The sequence below is a fragment of the Nicotiana tomentosiformis genome, chromosome 4, assembly GCF_000390325.3.
Source record: "Nicotiana tomentosiformis chromosome 4, ASM39032v3, whole genome shotgun sequence".
Classification (NCBI taxonomy): Eukaryota; Viridiplantae; Streptophyta; class Magnoliopsida; order Solanales; family Solanaceae; genus Nicotiana; species Nicotiana tomentosiformis.
The window spans coordinates 65,397,963-65,415,727 of record NC_090815.1 but is presented as its reverse complement, the minus strand read 5'-3'; the positions used below and the strand labels follow the sequence as shown (position 1 = coordinate 65,415,727).

The 17,765-nt window shown below is 37.3% G+C and overlaps 1 protein-coding gene across 1 annotated transcript in view; it reads right to left on the bottom strand.

Moving 5' to 3' along the window:
* Window positions 1–12,783: 12,783 nt before the first annotated feature.
* The window catches only part of LOC104113987 (myosin-1-like), a 33,388-nt gene continuing 28,406 nt past the window's right edge, over window positions 12,784–17,765 (bottom strand). The window contains exons 16-23 of the mRNA XM_009624325.4: window positions 17,457–17,615; window positions 17,123–17,329; window positions 15,841–16,046; window positions 15,614–15,749; window positions 14,438–14,567; window positions 14,193–14,339; window positions 13,827–13,894; window positions 12,784–13,624 (exon numbers count right to left, since the gene is read on the bottom strand). Coding sequence (XP_009622620.1) covers window positions 12,965–13,624; window positions 13,827–13,894; window positions 14,193–14,339; window positions 14,438–14,567; window positions 15,614–15,749; window positions 15,841–16,046; window positions 17,123–17,329; window positions 17,457–17,615 — 1,713 coding nt within the window. The 3' untranslated portion in view covers window positions 12,784–12,964. The remainder of the gene's footprint in view (window positions 13,625–13,826; window positions 13,895–14,192; window positions 14,340–14,437; window positions 14,568–15,613; window positions 15,750–15,840; window positions 16,047–17,122; window positions 17,330–17,456; window positions 17,616–17,765) is intronic.

Below are 17,765 nucleotides of genomic sequence, written 5' to 3'. Positions count from 1 at the left end.
AGGGGTTGGGTGGGGGTTAGGGGTTAGTGGAGATAGAAAAGGTTGAAAAAGAATTTTAAAAAATATTTTCCCTTCTCTTGATACGAAAAATATTTTTCTCCAATTGGAGAAAAACAAATTCATAAAAAAAATATTTTTCAAACATTTAAACCAACCAAATATGAAAAAATTAGAAAATATTTTTCAGTATATGGGTTAGGGTAGAACTCTAAGATTGAGTATTTTTATGGGTCAAGGCTGGGCATCATCGTGGGTCCATTTGGGCTGACGATTTTTTATAGGTTAACTTGGGCTAGCCCAAAACAACCCATTTTCAAAATCCTTCTAGCCCAAATCCATCAAAATTTGGACGGGTTGGGCGGATCAAATGAGTTTGGGTTAGTTTTGCCACCCCTACTTGGCGGTCATGTATACTTGCGTGTACTTGTGGAACTGATCATGCCCAACTATTCCTTATAAAAAGGACTAAGCGGTCGTTGTAAATATAATCCGGTTTACAAGTCCGGAGTCGAATCCCATAGAGAACTAAGGTTTAGCTACAGTTGTTCGATATTGCAAAGAAACACAAGTTCAAGTAATTTTCTAGTTATAAAGATTTGATTTTTATATTTACTAATTAACTAGCAAATATTATAAAGCGGTAAAATTATAAACTAACATGGATCAAATTCTATACAAGACTATGGAGGTCTAGAGTAGTGATTTTCCCTATTGTCGGAATCTTTTCCGCTACGTTTTCTACAAATTTGCCTAAGTCTTCTCTATCGACCATGAGCACTCTAACTGTCGTAACTCTCTCCCGAGTAATTACCATAATTTACTAGACATATTCTCCCGAATTACGCTAGCTGGCATTAAGTACAGCTCACTCAGATCGCACCAAGATTTCATTATCCCTAATCCCAACTTTAAACCTCCGTATTGATCCCTCATATACATTTAGGAGTGATGTTGTTCAACAACTACCTAAATATGCACTCTCTCCCGAGTAATACATACTAAATAGGCACAGCTAATTGAGAGCCCTTCAATCAACCACAAGAATAATATAGTTGAACAAATAGAGAAAATACTATGGCAAATCTATATTAACGTAACAAGAAAATCATCCTTCAATAGGTTTCATCAAAACCCTAGATTAGGAAGTTAGCTACTCATACTCAGTAAATATATCCCAAATATTTTGCATAATAAAAATACAGAGTAAAGATGAAAAGATATAGAAATAGATGATTCTAACTCCCAAGAGGTAATTCCACCAGCTCTCCTTGCCTCTAGCTGCCCAAAAAGGTGGCTGCTGAAAAAAACCTCTTCCAAGTGGTGTTTTTAAGTCTATTTATATGTGTAGAAGAAATCATAAACATGTGGGCCGAGTCTTAGCCAAACCCGGAACGAATTAAGTCTTCAAAACTCGGATTGGACTTGGCCTCAGGCCTGGCGTCGCCAGCCTAATGCCTGGAATTTGGCTGGCCTCGCCAGACTAAAGCCTGGTTCAGCCTGGCCTTAGGCTGGCCTCGCCAGGCTAAAGCCTAGACCAGCCTGGCCTTAGGCTGGCCTCGCCAGGCTAAAGCCTGGACCAGCCTGGCCTTTGGCTGGCCTCGCCAGGTCTCTCCTTTTCACTGTTCTCGAGCACATTCGCCAGACTAAAGCCTGGTTCAGCCTGGCCTTAGGTTGGCCTCGCCAGGCTAAAGCCTAGACTAGCCTGGCCTTAGGCTGGCCTCGCCAGGCTAAAGCCTGGTCCAGCCTGGCCTTAGGCTGGCCTCGCCAGGCTAAAGCCTGGTCCAGCCTGGCCTTTGGCTGGCCTCGCCAGGTCTCTCCTTTTCACTGTTCTCGAGCACATTCGCCAGACTAAAGCCTGGTTCAGCCTGGCCTTAGGCTGGCCTCGCCAGGCTAAAGCCTGGACCAGCCTGGCCTTAGGCTGGCCTCGCCAGGCTAAAGCCTGGACCAGCCTGGCCTTAGGCTGGCCTCGCCAGGCTAAAGCCTGGTCCAGCCTGGCCTTAGGCTGGCCTCGCCAGGCTAAAGCCTGGTCCAGCCTGGCCTTTGGCTGGCCTCGCCAGGTCTCTCCTTTTCACTGTTCTCGAGCACACTTTCAACGTTTAAGTATCCATTTTGCTCTACTTTCATCTCCAATTCACCTACACATAAAATAGACTCCATTATGCACAAATAAAGTATAATTTATCATTAAAGCATGTAAAATGCAAGGCACATGATGTACGAAACTATAGAATTATAGCCACACATCATGTACCGAACACTTAAACATTGCTTGTCCTCGAGCAATCAAACTACACTTATTGATACGGCCTTTTTAAGCAATTCTCCTAACTCATTATACCAAGAATTTTTAAAATAGTTTAAGCACACAAGTGTGACATCCTCGCCTCAAGATTCGACTCACAAATACCATACCTTATTCACAATTCACTTACTTACTCTGACATGGATGTCAATAACATTACCTTTTCTTTATGAATCATGTGCCCTCACCCAATCAAAGAGATTAGTTCCACACACAATGAATTTTAAGACCGTAGGAACTCAATATAGGAAGAATTCACTTGCTCTCAGAAATAACATTCATATGCTACAAAAGATGCACCATAGGCTTGCCTGTAGTGTAATACTCTACTAATCGAGTTCATTCAGTCTAAGATCAAGTAGGACTTTCATTGGTTGTAATGTAGGCTGCGGGTCGGGTAGGATACATTTGGATATGAGTGACTACACCTCCCTTAAACACTTTAATACATATACTTTAACACACATCCCATACTTATGTCAAACCACAACTCCACCTTCACCTCAATATATATTAACTCCATATTTCTTTAAGCACAATTACATCAAGAGTCACCACTATCAAGGGATATTTTTCACAGCAATACAACTAATTTTTTGTTTCTTTCTTTTTCAATTCAAGTGGCTCTTACTTTTTCAAAACAGTACACCTTTCTCCTTATTTCATTAGTTCCACACCAAAGCCGAACCAACCACCCCACACTTTAACTTTTACAAAGTTCATAACAATTCAAGTGCCCATGAAAGGTGAAAAGGTTCAAATATATGATCGATTAAAACAAAGGGGTACGACTTGTAATGTTGTTACCAAAGAAATAATATTATAGGCTCAACGAGGTTAACTACGGTACATAACATTTAGGTGGGTAAACTTTATATATCTGGCTTAACAAAGAAACGTCTATCTCACTTCCTAGACTGAATAATACTACTATTTTGCTTTGCAAACACACGGGGCAAGTTCTAGACATCAAATGCAATGTATAGAATACATACAAAACCTCACACATACATGGCACATAACTCACTCAGGATTGGTTTCATCGCGACATTCCAGTCAAAAACAGTTAAGAAAATTAGGAATTTACGATTTAAGGTACTTATGCAAGAGTCAAAACCCGAGCCTAAGCGTCACAACCATAGTACTAACTATTCTCAAGGCATAACAAAGCTAAGAGATATTGCTTCAATTCAATTCATGGCCCAATGGATCCTATTCCTAAAAACAAATAAAACTAACTACACCCGGTTCAAACAAAACCCTTGAAAAAGAACCGCGGTACAAAGAAAAACCAAGGGAGAATTGCTACACTACCCAACAAAAGAAAATCTTTTTGTCTTTTTCCTTTTGACTTAAATCCCTCAAGAAAATTGTCTAATAGATCCATCGTCAGGAAAAGTCCAATCTTTTCTATTTTTGTTCTCTAAAAAAAAAATTTAATTAAACTAACATAATTAAAATAGCATAGAAAGTCACCTAGACAATCTCCTTACCCCACATTTAAAATTGTGCATTGTCCCCAATGCACACCATAACTAATAAGAGGGTAAAAGAGACTCCCTGGAAGGCCAAAGGCCGAAGCACTAGCAACTCATGGGGTACTCAGACTTCTCCCATGCTTGGTCCTTCGTGCAGGTACCTCATTCTTAGTTTCAACCATCTGGTTTGCTGTTGCATCCTTCCAATAGCTTTGCTTTCCATGCTCCTAGAAAAGCAAAAATCAACACTACAAAAATAAAAAATAAAATAAAGCAGTAAAGCTGGGTTTCCTCCCAACAAGCGCTTGATTTAATGTCGCGGCACAACACGAATCACTTTCTGCCTCCACTTTGAACATATGAATTGGACCCCAAGTTTTGATTCTGCTCTATGATCATGCTCCTGGGGTGGTTGAATAAATCTGACTGGCCCAATAAAACAATGTAGTATTCTGCACTTCTTGGCCTTTAGATGAGATGTGTATTCCAGACTTTCTGGCAAGAAGCATTTCAGAATGTAGGTGCCTTGTTCCTCATTCCTTGACTCCTCAAGTGGCTCGGATGACTCTATTTCTATATCATCATCCAAACACAATGTAAAAAAAATGCTTGGAGTGTGGACCAATGTGTTCAACTACATGAACATTGGGACTGTCTACATCCTCAACACTAATGAGACTAGAGTCAACTAAATATGTATCTTCAATGTCCTTGCTTGACTCTAGTATCTCTTCTACAACATCGGCATCATCAAATTCTAGTTGGTTCGTTTGGTCAAATTCTACTCTCAACTCCTCCATTATAATGGCAATTTCTGCAACCCATTCATGCTCTTCTTGGCTACTATCCACAATGTAAGCTTGTTGCACTTTACAAGGTTTAATTAGTTTATTAGCTTGAACCTCCAAGTTGTGAATAGTTGTCTCTTACCTTTGTATCTGCAGTAATTTCTCATCATATTATTCCATGAGGCCATTTAACATATCTTTGATCTCCTTCAGGTCAGCTTCTCAAGATTCTTTGTTCTTATTCACTTCACATGAAAATGTAGAACCATCAAAGTAAGGGGTTGGGGGAGGATAAGATATGTAAGCAAAACTATGAAAGTGACCATCTTGACCACTTTCCACACATATCACACACATTCCACACATAAGATTGAGTTGGTGCACATAACTCGCTCTTAGGAATATTTTGATAATTTTGCCATGGGTGGTTTCCTCCACAATATGCATAAGGAGGATCAATAGTAGAATTACCAACATCAAAACTGTCATAATTCCAAGATGCCATGTTTCTAAAATCAACAAGTAAAACAAAAATAAAAAAAATTCAAATACAAGAAAAAAAAAGTTCAAACTTGCAACCTAGCAATATGTACACCTACATCTATACCGTTAGTTCTCCGGCAACGGCGCCAAAATTTGATCACGCCCAACTATGCCTTATAAAAAGGACTAAGCGGTCGTTGCAAATATAATCCGGTTTACAAGTCCGGAGTCGAATCCCACAGAGAACTAAGGCTTAGCTACAGCTGTTCAACATTGCAAAGAAACACAAGTTCAAGTAATTTTCTAGTTATAAAAATTTAATTTTTATTTTTACTAAATAACTAGCAAATATTATAAAGCGGTAAAATTATCAACTAACATGGATGAAATTCTATACGAGACTATGGAGGTCTAGAGTTGTGATTTTTTCTATTGTCGGAATCTTTTTCGCTACGTTTTCTACAAATTTGCCTAAGTCTTCTCTATCGACCATGAGCACTCTAACTGTCGTAACTCTCTCCCGAGTAATTACCACAATTTACTAGACATATTCTCCCGAATTACGCTAGCTGGCATTAAGTACAGCTCACTCAGATCGCACCAAGATTTCATTATCCCTAATCCCAACTTTAAACCTCCGTATTGATCCCTCATATACATTTATGAGTGATGTTGTTCAACAACTACCTAAATATGCACTCTCTCCCGAGTAATACATACTAAATAGGCACAGCTAATTGAGAGCCCTTCAATCAACCACAAGAATAATATAGTTGAACAAATAGAGAAAATACTACGGCAAATCTATATTAACGTAACAAGAAAATCATCCTTCAATAGGTTTCATCAAAACCCTAGATTAGGAAGTTAGCTACTCATACTCAATAAATATATTTTAAATATTTTGCATAATTAAAATACAGAGTAAAGATGAAAAGATATAGAAATAGATGATTCTAACTCCCAAGAGGTGATTCCACCAGCTCTCCTTACCTCTAGCTGCCCAAAAATGTGGCTGCTGAAAAAAAACCTCTTCCAAGTGGTATTTTTAGGTCTATTTATATGTGTAGAAGAAACCTTAAACGTGTGGGCCGAGTCTTAGTCAAACCCGGAACGAATTAAGTCTTCAAAACTCGGATTGGACTTGGCCTCAGGCTTGGCGTCGCCAGCCTAACGCCTGGAATTTGGCTGGCCTCGCCAAGCTAAAGCCTGGTCCAGCCTGGCCTAAGGCTGGCCTCGCCAGGCTAAAGCCTGGTCCAGCCTGGCCTTTGGCTGGCCTCGCCAGGTCTCTCCTTTTCACTGTTCTCGAGCACACTTTCAACGTTTAAGTATCCATTTTGCTCTACTTTCATCTCCAATTCACCTACACATAAAATAGACTCCATTATGCACAAATAAAGTGTAATTTATCATTAAAGCATATAAAATGCAAGGCACATAATGTACGAAACTATGGAATTATAGCCATACATCAGGAACTAACACTGCAAAATAATTAAAATGCACGAAATGATGTGAAAATTAATCAAATGCTTGAGTAAACAAAATACAAATAAAAATAGGAGTCCAAAACAAACACTTCAATGGACCGTTACTTGAAGAAGTATATGTGAGAACGTCAATGGAGCAAAATAGGGTTAAAAAATTATTCTTTCAGAGAGAGTACCGTCACAGATCTTTATCTAAGGAGCAGGCATCGTTGTTTAATTCCTCGTAAATGAGGGTAGGATCAGTCGACTTATACATGTACAAGTCGAGAAAATTTTAGCAACATGTCTTTTTTGTTCCTTACCATCTTTCCTTGAGTTTCATTTTTCTCATTTATTTATTAAATTGAATTATTGAACTAATGGTTTGGAAGCGTCAGATAATTCCACGTGACAAATCTTTATATATATATATATATATATATATACGCACACTATATTAAAACACTACAAGAAAATTGTTAATTACATGGGGATTTTAACAGGGGATTTAATTTGCAGATAATACCTACGGATTTTCATGAAAAATATTAAAATTCCTAAATTTAAAATATTTTACCTGCGAAAAATATTTTCCTAGGAAAATATGTAGGTAACTTTGGGAAGAAATCAAGTTAAAAAGAAGTATTTCACAGAAAAGCATCAAACACGGATAGGGGAACTTACCATAATTTTTGGCCTCCCATCGGCCCTTGGCCAAATCGTGCCACGAGCGCTCAGCATACGAAGAGATTAAAACCAGTTGTCAAACCCAACCTGCAAGGTCCGGGACTGCACCAGAAAACCAGGGGGAAGCTGCACCATAAAGAAGAATATAGATGAGAAGAGGTGAAGGAAACATAACAAGTAATCAAACGTTATCGGTGTGGTTCTATTTACGCTTCATGTTCCATTCTTCAGGAATGGCATCTTCTCGGTGGGGATTAAGTAGGAGGCCCTGACTCGGACAAACCGGTCCATCCACCCTCGGTCATTGTCCTCGTGTATACTCGAGAACAGCACATCGTGGCCCGACGCTGAAGCCTTATCAGTCCACCCCGATAAAGACGGAGGTTGTATAGCCTAATGAGATGATCGAGGGTGAAAGACATACCCTCGACCTTGCTCGAGAAGAATCTGAGAAAAATGACAATGCGCCAAAAAGAGGGGTAGATCTGACCTAGGGTTACCCGGTATTGGCGACAGAAGTCGATTATGACAGGATCGATGGAACCCGGTGTAAAAGGGTAAGTATACACACTCAAGAACCCTTTCACATGAGTGGTGATGTCCTCCTCGGGGGTAGAAATCACCACCTCTTTATTCTCCCAGTGGCAGTCTTTTTTCACTTGCTCGAGATCACCTTCGGATATCGAACAGATGTATCTAGACATGGGCTCGCATCGGCTAGGAACCGAAGAGGGTTTTTCGACTTTAAAGTCGGAAGTAAGTTCACATGGCCCGGGGATGCACTCTTTGATACGTGGCTCCACCAGTGTTTTGTCACCGGCCGGCCGCGATGAGGAGGCCTTTTGCTCTTGAGGAACGGTCTTTGATATTTTTGCCATTGCTATATGAGGATTAAGGAAGAAAAAGGCGGAATTTGTGTTTTAATAAGAGATTGGCAAACGGAAACCGGCAAAGTTGATGAACTTGAAGAGAATAGAAGAGCTTTTGAAGATTAGAAGAAGTTTGAAAGTAAAGTTTTAGAAGATTATGAAGGCGGCCTATTTATAATAGCCACTTTGATGGTTTGAAAGCACTGGTGGTCGACCATCAACTGGCGTTAATTAACGACCTTGGGAACTGTGCAGATACGACGCCAATCGCGTCTGTCGCTTACGTCACGATGTTGACGTCATAATTGATCGAGGTATTAAATCGAAGTCTCAAAATTCATTTCTTCTCATTACACTCCAAAAAACGAGGGGACTATCTGTATACGGTCGAAATCGGGCATACCCGATTTTATTGGCAGGGGGGTTGCCCTGAGGGTAACCTCACAATAGATCGGGCTCGAGCTCGAAGATAGAACATCGAGCCTAGAGATCGAAGTGTTCTATGAGATTGAGGCCAGCAACAATCGAGATCAAGCATGACTGACGTCGAGTAAGGCGTAATATCGAAATGGCGAGATATCAGTAACCGGTCGAAGATCACAGCGAAAATCCCGAAACAGATCAAAACAAAGCGGTTGTTAGTGCCAATCATGGGATCTACTTCCGTTATTAGAATTGTACCTTATTTAGGATTTCTCTATTATATAAAGAGGGATCTCATTCACTTGTAAAGGGCACTCATTATTCACTGATAAGAATATACATATACGTTGTTTTCTTTGTTCATTATTGTTCATCGTTGTTTGTTCCATCCTCTATTGTTCTTATTAACTAGCCTCGGGACTATCTCAAATCGAGGTCGAGATGTTGTTTGCAGACCGGTTTGATTCATTTCATTGTCCAATTTATTTATTCAATTCGTTGTTTATCAATTGGTACCGGATTAAATCACATATCCTTAAAACCACAATATAAGTTTAATTGTTACTCAAATTTTAGGGTAAACACATAAATACTATGCTTTTAAAATTATAATCACTACTAATTGTTATATCAACTCAAATTGCTCGTCAAGGAATAGACATTGACAGTTATCATCATTATATCCAACAATAATTTTGATACTTTCATCGATTCAGGTACGCTATTCTCCTTATTTCATATAGTATACTCCGTATTCATTATTGAATCACTTTAGTACGTACTATTCGTATTCTTCATCATAAACATTTTAGTGAGTAATAGTTTTCAAGTTATGAGGTGTGGTACCTAATCTTTCTGTTCGATTTTTTTCTTTTTTTTCCTATGAGTTTTAAGTTTTTATGGAAATATGGAGCTCATCAAATTAGGAATATTGTCTAACATGTATTCTGTCTAGATTATGAGTTTGAATGTTCTTTTAAATAAATGTTTAAATATCTCAATAGGTATATTTCCTAGCTTTTTTGCGTGCAAAGGACTAACATCTGCAAAAATTCGAAATACCAACTATAGCTACAGTTAGTTGTACAATAAAGCAAGTACTCAAACAAACTGGAGAAAGAACCACTAGGGTGGATCTAAACCCCTAAATATGATTTATTTATATATATATATATATATATATATATATATATATATATATATATATATATATATATATATATATATATATTATTTTTATTATTATTATTTTTTTATTTTTTATTTTCCTTTTAAGAACTTACAATTTTGGTTAATTTCTATTTATGACACAAACATATTTATTAAATATACTATCTAGGTTATTTTTATAAAGTTTATTACCATCTTCCGCGTCTTTGAATCCGGTCTTTCGCTATTTTCATAGTCCCTTAGTCCCGTATGGACTGTTGGTCTATCTCATATTCGCAAAATAAGTATGAGGTACACGCGCAACGCGTATATAAAATAGACTTCACATTAGATAAAATTGTAATATAAAATTTAGGAGTTCAAAGTTAACTAAAATTTTGATTATTAAATCCTTTCTTATCTGAATTATGTAGAAAGTCCTAAAATTTAAGATTTTAAAATCGATTAAGATTTCAACTTACCTAAGTCCTTTCCTTATTTGAACTCTTCCATGTTAATTTTTTAATATTAGGACTTTAAAATTAACTATTTTATTTATTAAATCCTTTGTCAGTTGAATTAGTAAGAAATCAACAAATAAGTGAAATTAGTTAGAAAGTAGGGGAAGGAATAAAAGACACATGAACAAATTGAGAAGTAAGAAAAGACCAGAACGAACCAAAACACAGTTTGTTTTGGAACAAAGCATTCTATTTAATTATATATTTAATACTTAACACAATCATGTAGAACAAGCTATTTTTTTTCATGACGAAAAAATAAACTATATTTTCATTCAAAAGAAATTTTTTATTCATTGATTTTTATAAGATAATATTTTAAAATTATACTAAATAATTAGAACAAATAAAAATACAACAACAACAACATACTAAGTAATATCCCACACCGTGGGGTCTGGGAAGGATAGTGTGTACGTAAACCTTACCCCTACCTAGTGAGAATAGAGAGGGTTGTTTCCAATAGACCCTCGGCTCAGGAAAGCATAAGCACCACATTAATGAAAATATAAACAAGAAGGGACAGTACCAAAAAATCATATAAAAGCAGAATAAAAATAATAAGATAGCAAGGTGCTCAACAATGAAAGAAAACAACGGTTAGTCATAAAAACCTTCTGCCAACAGAAAGCGAGACTGCATGCCAATACTACTGTTATGAACACTCTAGACTATCTCATCTACTACCCTAATCCTCGACCTCCATACCTTCCTATCAAGGGTCATGTCCTCGGTCAGCTGAAGTTGCGTCATGTCTTGCCTAATCACCTCTCCTCACCTCTTCTTTGGCCTACCTCTACCTCTTCGTAGTCCCTCCAATGTCAACCTCTCACACCTCCTCACCGGGGCGTCTGTGCTCCTCATCCTCACATGCCCAAACCACCTAAGCCGCGCTTCCCGCATCTTGTCCTCAATAGGGGTCACACCCACCTTGTCGCGAATAACCTCATTTCTGATCCTATCTAACCTGGTGTGCCCGCACATCCATTGCAACATCCTCGCCTCTGCTACCTTCATCTTCTGGACATGAGCAATCTTGACTGGCCCACACTCCACCCCATACAACATCGTTGATCTGACTACCACTCTGTAGAACTTATCTTTTAAGTTTCGGTGGCACCTTCTTGTCACACAAAACACCGGAAGCGAGTCTCCATTTCATCAATCCCGCCCCAATACGATGTGTGACATCTTCATCAATCTCCTCATCCACCTGAATAATGGACCCAAGGTACTTAAAACTCCCTCTCTTAGAGATGACCAGCGAGTCTAGCCTCACCTCTCATTCTCCTTCTTGAGTCTCACCACTGAACTTACACTCCAAGTATTATGTCTTGGTCCTACTCAACTTGAAACCTTTAGAACAAATAAAAATATTTACAAATATTAAAAAAGAGAAAAAAATTGTTGGCAAGAGTCAATGAATATAAAGATTCAAAAACACAATGTTAAGAGTCAGATTGAATTTTTTATTCTTTGAAAATAGAATACTTAATAGATAAAATTATAATTACACTTAAACTTTTAAAAATTTATAATGAGCTAATATTAAGATTTACTTTTTGCATTTGTTCCAAGAAACGACAACTCCCTATATTTTTTATATATTAAGTTATTTGCTGCAAATATATTAGTAACAAGTTTAGTCATTTTATATTGGCATTTATTAATTTTTTAGAGCCAAAGGGCAACATCTGCATTTCCAATTGTTATTTGAGAAATTTTTGAAGAGTCACGATAAAAATACTTTTTGTGTTACTTGTTTGTTAGTATTAGCTCACAAAAATAACGACAATTTGCATAGTTGTTTCCCAAAAACTTTCTTAAAAATCCTAAAGCATCTAGGGACTTTTGTGGTACAAGATTTCATTCGTTCCAAAAATAATGATACTATTTTCGTTTTAGTACCTTTAGAAAATTAATAATGACTTTTCAAATTTGAAAATAATTCAACATGAACATTTCATTTTACGCAATGACAAATTTTTGTGGCCACTCAAATATTATAGTATGTCCATAATCACAATCCTACTTATTCAGACAAATTGTGCAATATAAATTAAAACAAATGAATAATATTTATCTAATTTTCTAAAGCTACAACTCATTGATATGAATACAGTAAAAAGTGAGTGAAAAGAAGTTTTAACTGAATTGTAATGGTCAAGTAAAATTCAAAATTTTAATACTACGGTTTGATTATGACTTTTTGACCCTTGAACTATCCTTTTGAAAAAATTATAAGAATTTTTCAAAAATTTTGTAGTCTTTTTAATATCCTGAATGAAACTAAAAACCGCCACTAATTATCTATCAATATACGTATATACGCGTTATCATGGAATGAAAGCGCTCTACCCTGTAATAGGCCTTATGCAATCAGAATCCAGATTAGTCGGGCCCGATGTGAAAGCATCAAGGTGGGAAAGCATTTACACCCTCTCGTTTCATCCTCTAATTTCAAGCAATTACCCAGTACCAATTTATTTGTACATCAGTTTCTGCTTCCATAATCTATTTCTTAGCAAAACCAAAAATTTCCATTTCCATACCAAATGAAATTTCTAACCTTCCTTGTCTTTGCTGCTATAGAATGAGTTGTTTAACACAAATATGAATATCATAAACAATGATTAACTTTACGGAAACGCGGGTATTTCCAAATTACATAATACGTGTCTCACATTATACTAACATCCATTTCACTTCTATACAAATTTGCTCCCTGCACAACACCTGCCTCGTATGTAAAGCAAAAACTTTGAGACGCAAAATAAGATTTTTATGAAGGCAAATTAGTTAAACCTTGTGCTATTCCTCCTTCCCCACCATTTCTTTTTCATTTTGTCGCTGGCTCCTTCATCACTCCCGAGTTTATTCAGAATCACCTTTGTTTCTCTCAATCTTGATCCGTAATCTTTCTTCCAAGCTTCAAACATCTGCTTCAACCTCCTTAGCTCACGATCCGGATTTAAGTTAGCCTCAACTTGACCTGATTTTACTTCCACCAAGAACTTAGCATCGTCACCAAATACTTGACTCCTCTGCTCAAACTCCTCAGCTAATCGGCTTATGACACTAAGACCTGCGCTCATTGGCCTTGCTCCATTGCTCTCTCGGGCCCTATGGTTGCTTCCCGTCTCCCAACTAGACTCTTTCTCATCGGTTGGATTGACAGACGCATCAGAGTTCCTCCTGGAATCATCAAGGGTTAAGCTCCTTTTTGCAATGGAAAGACTTGACTGCAGCGATCTCATTTGTTTCTGCCATATTTCTTCCATGGATTTCATTTTCAACTCATACTCGGACCAACGATTCTCATACTGCTGCAGTCTCTGGTGAAGTATGTCATTCTCCTCTTCTTTTTCTCGTAGAGCAGCTTCAGCTCTAAGAACTCGACGTTGTAACTCTGCCAGGAAAGAAGATTTCACAAGCACCTCTTCTGACTCATTACCCTATAGGAAGTTAATCAGGATAAGAAACCAATAGAAGAAAACGGGCACGAGAACCGATCGCTGACTAAGATCAATGGTACGCTTTTGTCAACCAATCCAAAGTTAACTAACAAACTTGAATAAGCAGTGAGTGAAATATAGTGCAAAACAAAGAGATGTCACAAAACGTTGTCATCCCAAATTTATAGCCACCCATGATTACCTTTCTGCCTCCAAATTGTAAGAGTCCAATGTCTCCTGAGCATCTTCGGACTAACCAGCCACGAATCACTGGAGAAGAAATTCAATGAGGTGAAAGAAAAGTAGAAAACTACAATATTAAGTTTAACAACCTAGATAAAACCATGTCTAATCTATTGGATGAGCAAGTGAAAATATTGTTAAAACCATATAGTAAATTTATCTCATTGACAAATACGAGAAAGGAGTCTAAAACACTACAAAGCCCTGAAACTACAGCTATTTGTGCAAATCTATCTTACAGCCAATATATGTCATTTATCCAATCATGCAAAATACAATCAGATTATTCATGTCTAAAATATTGAACTGGAGCTTTAGCAATTACCAGATTGTATTACAATTGATGCATTATGAATATTTCTGTAAGTTTTCCTTTTGGTCCTGTATTTTATCTGCTTTTGTATACACACAGCTGCTCTGTGTCTCTGTAGCAAGATTGCATATTCTTTTCTAGCTTTCTCACCACGTACAACTGAACAGAGAAAGCATGCAGGAATAGAGTTGCGTCATAAACCCTATGAAAACAGATAAAACAGAGAAGGAAAAGTTCAAAGTTCAATGAAAACCCACATGACTGAAGTGTAGCAATTCCTCTGCCCAATTGTTTGAGATGTCGGCGAGCTTGGTGACCTCTAAAACAACTTTGAACACGTAAAATGCCATGGAGAGTGCGATTTCTGGTATCTTCAAGAACACCAACCTGAAAAAAGGTAATAAGAGAACAATGCATTTGGAGTTAATATATGGAACAAATGAAAGTATGCTCTTTAGTTTGGGGAAAAAATTATCTTAACATTATCTCAACCCATTTCTGTTGGCATGGTCTATAGTGGACATCTCAATAGAAGATGTAGATGATTGGAAAGCAAATGTTAGCATTGCAAAAGTTTATAATGGAAGGGGGAGCAAAGGAACAAAATTCCAAAAGCTTGCTTTACGCAATTGTGCAGTAGCTAAGATATTTAATAGTAATCCAATTATCAAAGTTACATAGTTTAGATGATTTGTTTCAGTCATCTTTCTCGGGAATCTAATTTAGAGAGTAAAGTCAGAAACTTGACAGAAACACCAGTACTCAATTACTAACATGATAACTCAAGTACTTAACAGAAACGCCAATGGAAGTTAGCACAAGTTTGCATATTTTTTATTTATATTTACGTTCATAAAGACCTAGCAAATGCTGTAACAAAAGAAGCAGCACATGGATACGTGTGTAAGTTGAGGATGATGAGAACACCAGATGCTTTCGTCCTTAAGCTAGTTCTATTCCATGCTTTAGTTACCTTTGGAAGAAAGAAAGAACAGACATTGGATTCCGGTGATCTACAATGCACTATCTATATACAAGTCGTTAATCGTTCCAAATACTTATCTTCTCTTCTTTCTCTACAGCTTTAATTAGGGATTGTACAACTCACAAGTGAAAAATTCCTACAACTCCATGCAAAATAAAATTGAACGAAAAAGAAATGAGGTAATGGACTTTGAAATTTGGGGGAATCTAGAAGAGAGAGCAAGGTAGTTCAACAGGGTATACGAGGCATAATTGTACAATACATTATACTCAGAGGTAATGACACGTGCTGGCAGTAGCGTTAAATCCAGATTCACAGCTGATAGATCAACATAAAATTTGACTGTATTGACAATTAAAAGCCCAGCAGAAGTGCACACGCAGGAGGGAAAAGAGGGAAAAAATGGGAGCAGAAGGAGAAATTTGGTGGTCATAATAGTCTTTCTCACCTGCCCAGTTCGGAAGAACAACTTTGTGAAGCCAACTTGGTACAAATCAGGCAGAATATTGAACTGATGTAATATTGCAACTGAGACACTGAGTGGATCTAGCGATGCAACATGGTCGAATAAAAGGAATCCATATCTGATGCAGAATTCCATTGAAGTGAGTAAGAACTCGAGCATACCGACAAATGAACATAAAAAAAAGCATTAGTGATAGTACTCCATCCTACCTTCTAGCAAACTTCTGATGGGACATTCTGGTAGGAAACCCAGATCTTGATATTCGAACTACTTCTAAGACACCACAACATCGTAACTGCTGCAATACAAGTCCTTGCTCATACTTTCCAGGAGACTGAAAATTGTTGGGCTTGATACAACGTACGAAATGTGGAGTCGTGGTCTCTAATCGTTGCATTAGCTGGAATAATTGTCCCTAACAGCAAAAGGAGAATCAAGTATCACACACATAAGCTGAATCCCGCTACATCATGAACACCCTTACACAAGGGAGCAAAGACAGAAAGAATGAATAAACTTCTCCATGTAACCCCACCCCCCCCCCCCAAATTCTACGTCAATTGCTACAGTCAAACAATAATTATTTTTTGTCATATCATTTTTTTTATAACGAGGAATAATTTTTTGTGATATCATAAATTTAAACCACCATTCCTCCAATAAGTTTATCCAGATTATATGATGGCTGAATATTACTCTTAAGTTTCAATAAATCAACCAAAAAACATTTGTTAATCTAAATACTAACCGGAATGTATAAAGCATGCTTAGCATAGCCTTAACTATATTTTGACTGTGATTTTACTTGTAGACCATATATAGGAAGGAATCTAGAGGGTTATACAGCAACAATACACTGCGTTTATGATTCTTTTACACTCGCTTTTTTCTTTTTTCTTCTTCCACTTTCTGCTTCTTAGCTTATCATATATGCCCTAAAAGCAAAGGTCTATGCAGAGTCATAAGCAGGAAACAGGTCAACGTAATTCCCAGCTGCATTTGACACAATTGATCAACTAGTTTTGGGGGAAGCCAAATTTGCTATAAATAACACGACTCCCCCTGGAAAACTTAAGAAAGGGTCCTTTTTCTTTCTGAAGATCGATGTATAAGATTCCTCTACCAACGCATTTAACTCCATTCGTTAGAAAAATCCATTAAGTCTGCATCTATTCTTTTTCTTTTGTTTGAACCTTTATTAGTTTTCAGAAACAGGATTTGGCTCAGGATTGCCTATTTTTGTTAATTCCAGGGTTTCTCTGAATTTGAAAGTGATCACTTAGTACATTTCCATACCAAAGCTTAATCCAATTAAGTCTGTAGCATCTACCAATTTCTCCATATCCCCCTTTCTTTTTGTTTTGATGGTAGCATTTGGACCATATCAGCATGTTATTGGATTTCAAATAACCTGACTTTCAGAAGAAATGGGAACGGAAGTTTTATCTTTTCTTTTAGTTATAAAAAAGTAGTTTCTATATGTAAAAATACCTTGAATTTGGTGGAAACGCTTAATTTTTGGGAGTCTGCTCCACCAGATTTGTACAATGGGCCAACAACAGGCTTTTCAGATTGAGCAAGCATATTTGATGCAAACGTTTGAGGAAGGTGGTACTTGCAAGAAGATAGAAGCTGAATTGAATTGGAGTGCAGTAAATCACGATTCTTCTCAAGAAATCCAGTTGTATCATAAGTAACCTGGTAACAAAGGAATTATTACATTTCCCTGATAGAAATAAGGAAACAGCATAAACAAGCCATTCACGTCACTACATTAGATAGCGCGTGAAATGGGACAAAACAAGTAGGTCATAAACAAGCATACCTCCCCTGCATAATGGCATACTGTAAAAGCCTTCCCTCGTTCACCTCTGAAACAAAGATTAGAATTTAGATGCTGCTTGAGTTTGTTGGCAAATGACATGTCCGTGCCATTAGGAAAGGTGGACTCCTCGTCTAACAGAGATAACAAACCCAGTGGTTTCTGCATAAAAGAGAAAAGAGAAGTTTCAGTATGCTAAACCAGATATATACTTCAAGAAACACTAGACATGGAAGGCCTCCATTGTGGCAATTTGGTTCCTCTATCAGCATAATTCACTTACTACATATTTCAGGCTAATGTAATACCAGA